The sequence below is a fragment of the Elephantulus edwardii genome, unplaced genomic scaffold (assembly GCF_000299155.1).
Source record: "Elephantulus edwardii isolate Elephantulus edwardi_28Jun2011 unplaced genomic scaffold, EleEdw1.0 scaffold00195, whole genome shotgun sequence".
Lineage (NCBI taxonomy): Eukaryota > Metazoa > Chordata > Mammalia > Macroscelidea > Macroscelididae > Elephantulus > Elephantulus edwardii.
In genome coordinates, this window is record NW_006399945.1 from 4,763,662 (window position 1) to 4,769,221 (window position 5,560).

General features: G+C 36.8%; 1 protein-coding gene across 1 annotated transcript in view; it reads left to right on the plus strand.

Annotated features, from left to right (window-relative positions):
- LOC102845226 (zinc finger matrin-type protein 4-like) overlaps nucleotides 1-5,560 on the plus strand; it is a 501,572-nt gene that overhangs the window by 314,445 nt on the left and 181,567 nt on the right. Inside the window, exon 4 of the mRNA XM_006897007.1 lies at nucleotides 2,249-2,476. Within this exon, the coding sequence (XP_006897069.1) occupies nucleotides 2,249-2,476 (228 nt within the window). The remainder of the gene's footprint in view (nucleotides 1-2,248; nucleotides 2,477-5,560) is intronic.

A 5,560-nucleotide genomic window follows, 5' to 3' on the forward strand; every position in this document is an offset into this window, starting at 1 on the left:
GAGTGGAGGGACAGCACAGGAGGGGAAGACCCTCTATGAGGTGGATTGATTCAGTGACTGGGGTAATCGGCATGGGTGTGTCAGAGGCAATGAGACTGGCACAGGATAGAGCATGGTTTAGGGCTGTTGTACATAGGGTCGCTATGAGTCACAAACAGCTCGAGGGCACATAACAACAACAACAAGTCTGAGTGAAGTGATACTGAGAGGCTGCTGGAATCCTGGGGTTCAAAGTAGAGCTTTATTGATATCTAGCCCAATCCTTAACAAGGCCTTTAAGAAACATATGCTTTGTCTCAGTTCTTATAGATTTAACTCCCTTACTTTTCATCTAAACGGACCATGTCTTTTCTGTATGAGGACATAAAGACTACCTCAAGACACTCTCATGATTCAGCATTTTAAAAATGAAAATATCACTTTCTTTCTCATTTGTTTCACCTAAAAATATAAAATCCCATTATAAAGGTTATTAAAATCTTGAGGAGAAGATAAGAGGCTCTTCACTCTTTACTGAGGTCCAAGATCACAGCCATTTCTTGAAACAACTCTGATTTTTATAATTTTGTCGGTTTTGTTGTGCTGTTCAGCGACACAGTAACAAACAGAAGTTGTTGTCAGTTATCTGTATTGGGGCCATTGGATTTTGTTAGAATTAAGTGTCTTTCTTCTCAAAGAAGACTTAAGATGTAGGTGATGACTCTTTGATGATATTGTAAAGAAGATAGGCCTTGGAAATTGAAGGTGTAGTTTTGAGTGCTGTTTTACTATAACTACGTAGTGTATTCATAGCTCTACTATGAGACCCTCTACTGGGCTTCTGAGGCTGTAAGTATCAGCTATCTTTATCCTGTGGAGTCCTGGAAGGATTTGAACCCTTGGACAGCTGTGGCCTTTGGATTAACAATACAGCTCCCTAGGTCTATGTCACCAGAGCACCCTAGAAAAAGAGTGTGAGAGATAGCTCAGCATAAGTAAGAGACATCATGTATCTCTATCCCATAACCCAAGAAAGATATCAACAGTAATTGCAGTCTCAATGTCTTTATAAGGATGAAAGCAATATGCATGTTGTAATATATTCAAAAGTTATTTATACTTTGTATGTGTAAACTCCTTCCACTTAGGTTCTTTTCTTCTTGGACCAAAATTAACTGTAAGCACATGATGGGATGTGTTAAATTAATAGGTGGGACTCCCAATCTCAAAATAGTGAAATATGAGTTTTCAGTTTAGATAAGCAACATCTGTTCTCTAGCATTTTTTTCTTTTAGCTTTAAAAATATATGTGTTGTACATTTGGCATCGATTTTAGCAGGTACGGGCTGAAAATAACCTACCACAATAAACAGAAGTCACTGGCAGTAAAATGAGCGTGATTTCTCAGTTGGTGTGATCCATGTCATTGAAAGATCTGCCTTCAGCACTTGGGCAAATCTTCTTTTTATTAATTCCTGTCATTTACCACACACAAATGCTCAAGTCACTCCTTCAGAATCATTGAAATCATTAATATTAATGTTTTCTCCAGGAATAACTTTATTTTTAAAGTTGACTTTATTTTGGTTATCATCAGGAGTTTATTCATTTAAGCATCCCATTTTTTCCTATGTGGTAGCCTTTTGAGCTGTTACGAGTTTGTCATACACCTCTTAACTTTGGACTCTTGTCTTACAGATGATGCCTAATCATGTATTCCTTTGAAACAATTCTTTCTTTATTGGTTCCAATGCGGTGTTCATTATTTATCCTCTCTTAGTTTCCCCACAATCCCTAGGTCAGTCCTGTTTTGTAACAGTGGTGTCATGCAGTATTTGTCATTTTGTGACATCACAATAAAAAACTCCCACAAAACCCAACTACTTAGAATAAAAGAGTTTGGCATAATGATATACAAAATCTGATGTCTATATTTATGAATTGCTCACTGGGTAAGGAGTTGAACTACCAACCCAGATGTATGAAGTTCGAACGCACCAGCATTGCAGAGGGGGAAAGAGAGCCAGCCTCTTATCATGCAAGTTAAAGTCTCTAAAAATCCAAATTCACTGGAGGGTGAATTACATGTTGGTTCTCACTCGAAGGCAATGCGTTTTTGAGACAGAGGTGAAGGCTGGTGAAGATGATTTTCATTGTGTTCCATAAACTGTGGCATAAACTTGAGGCTCTTGTGGCGTTAGATATTGAGAAGGCGTGAATTCAACAGTGAACTAATGTGGCCTATGTTTCTCGTTCTTTTCCTTCACAGCAACACCCCTGAGCCCACTGAAACCCCCAAGGGTGGACACTGCGCCTGTGGTTGCATCTCCCTATCAAAGAAGAGATTCTGACAGATACTGTGGACTCTGTGCAGCCTGGTTTAATAACCCTCTGATGGCCCAGCAACACTATGATGGCAAGAAACACAAAAAGAATGCAGCAAGAGTCGCTTTATTAGAACAACTTGGGACAACCCTGGATATGGGTGAGCTAAGAGGTAAGAGCAATTGTTCTCCTTTTAGCTGCAAAATAAGCTGACAGAGGAGTGATTGCCTCAGTCATGTTTGCACAAATGGAAATGATCATTCTTATTTGCTTTGATTTCTGAAGAAAACTCTAGGCTCACCAAAAAGGAATTGGTAGGAAAGAGAAATGAGCAGAAAATAAGCTTTCACTTATTTTTATAACTTCTGTTGTTTTATTGTTAGTTATTATTTTTGTTTTACTGACTATATTTTAAATTAAAAAAAGATTGCACTTTGGGTCAAAAAGATTCATCCATAAATAATTTTTCATGCTGTTTTATCTTTAAAGATCTCTAATGAGTACTTTTGTAAACTAGCTGTCTGAAAGAAAAGGTCAAAAAAGCCAAAGAGGTTTATCATATTTAAAACTTTTAAGTTTTTATAAATTCAGGTAAAATAAAGCAGTCAACTAACTTTATTTATTGGTTTTAAGTAAACTCCAGTCCCTTTAATAGAAATATCTAAAAAGTCGGAGTGAGAGGATGCTGTGAAGTTCTGTTTTAAGCTCTCCACTCTGAATTCTTCAACCCACAAGGACTAATCAGTGTTTTCTCAGTTGATGGAAACCATTCAACATTTAATGCTCACATGCAGTTCAGCAGAAGCTGCAGAAAAGAGACTCCTAAACTAGGCGGTAAGGATGAGTACTGCCAGTCCCCAGGAAGTCACAGATCAAGCTGGGAGACTTAGGGTATTTTATTATCAATGACTACTCCATCTCACATACTTTGGGCGTGTGGCTAGGAGTCCTTAGAGAAGGGACATCATGTTTAGAAGGGTGGAGGGACAGCACAGGAGAGGAAGACCCCATGAGATGGATTGACTCAAAGACTAGATAGATAAATGGAGTTAGGTCTATCAGAGAAGATGAGATTGGCTCAGGATAGGGCAGAGTTCAGAGCTAATGTACATAGGAGGGCTATGAGTTGCATGTGACTCAATGAGACATACCAACGTTAGTCACTTAACATTTTTATCAGCTTGAAAGCAGAAGTGTAGAAAGAACAAAACAATATATTTTTCCAATAAAGTAAATTTTCTCAGAAAAAATACTGTAAAGAATATATTGATACTATATCTCAGATAAACTGTGAATTAAATAACTTTCATGGACTCATCAGGGAATTACCATTCATAACAGTTGTGAGTTATATGTCGCAAATTTCAATTTTCATTTAAGAAAGAAACTTGGTTATAAATTGTGTTCTTTGAAAAAATCAACAGCTCTTACTAACCCTCTTGTAGTTGTGAGCTTCTGAATGTAATAACTAACACCAGGAAGTGATTCTATACATTTCTAGACTTGGAAAGTATGACCTTAGGTCATGATCTGATCTGAGTGAAGCGAGAGACTACCTTAGATTATGTTGGTTGGAGAAGGCTTCACCAAGGAGCAGGCTTGCTTGAGTTGGAACTAGAAAAATGGGTAATTTTGTGGCAGGGGAGGGTGAAAAGAAGACATTAACAAAGTGACTTATGGTTAGGTAATGAGACAGGAAAACATAGTTGTAGACTGGAAATAAACAAGTCTAAGTGGAGGAATCCTATAATATCATTTCCATTTATTACAGAATTAGAGGTCCAATCTATATATATAACTAGATTAGAGTGGACTTGTTTTTCCAAAATGTATGACGAAAACAACAGCACACAAGCAACCATTAAACACATTTCTATGTGTTATTTCCTAACTTCAGAGAAATCAACATGGGGCTCGAGAAGTACTATGATGAATAATTTGTCACAGATGTTTTTCATTTCTTGTGCCAGTTACTTTCTGGTTGGAGATCTTAGGCTCTCACTAGTGTTTGGGTGCCCTTGAGCTGACTCTGATTCACAAGGACCCCTTGTGACACAGAAGAAAGGTTTATTGGGGTTTTCTTGGTTATAATTCTCATTGAATTAGATTTCCAGATCTTTCTCCTGCAGAACTGCTGGATGGGTTCCAGTTGCTAACCTTCAGTTTAACAGTGGAATGTTTAGTTCTTAAAGCACTGAGCTTCCTTGTTCTCAGTCTTATCTTGTTAAAAAATATATAGAGAAAAAAAAATATAGGCCTCTGTAGCTGAAGACCTATCCACAACTTGCTGTTACTGGCAGATAACAAGTTGGCTCAGTGATTCCTTCACAGCAGGGAACTGAAGGAGAAAAAGAGGGCTTTATTTATGTTTTGTGCTAGATATTATGACTTGAAGAAGAATTATTCCTACAGCACATTCTTCTTGTCTGTTTTGAATTATCAGTGCTGCATCTTTTATGTACAACCACATCTTAATGACTTGGGCGTCTGAATTCTGTAACATTTGAGCAGCTTGTCTTTTGTACCGAAGACAAAAAGCCTGCTCTTTGACATGATAACTCAATGTGACTCTGACTCAGTAGCACATGAAATTCGATTATCATTGAACACAATGTCCTTGAAGGCAGCCTTTAAACCCACTCCAGGTGACATCGTAATATATATTTATTCAAGACTTAAATACCACAGAAGCTTGAAGAAATAAAGCCAGCATGGTAAGCCAGCATTTAAAAACAGACACACAGACAAGAGAGACCTATTTTTGGAATGCTTCTAAGGCATGATCAATTAATTAATGAAGGCAAAACATGCTAATCAGTGCACACAAGCATATTCACAACTTTATAAAATAGTATCAAGCGGCTAGACAAAACTAACTAGTCAGATAGCTTGCATATGATATGCCACTGCCATGGATAGCTTAACTTTCATTTTTTCTTGTAGTTCCGTTCAAATTTTCCTTAAATACATTATTTTCTTATGATTTTTCTTGTTTTTAACCTCCCCCACATAGATATTGGCACCTTGAAAGCAAGATTATAAGATTATACTTTATTCCTTTAGGTGTAGAAAATCTCCAGAACAGTGACTGACAGGCAATAGGTGCTTAATAATCATGGAATAAATTAATAAAGCAAGAAAAATTATCTACAACCTTATAGTATTCATATTGTTGCAATTATTCTTATTCTTGTTTGATTTTGCCTTAAAATGTTTTAAATATATATATATTTATATATATATTTTTATATATATT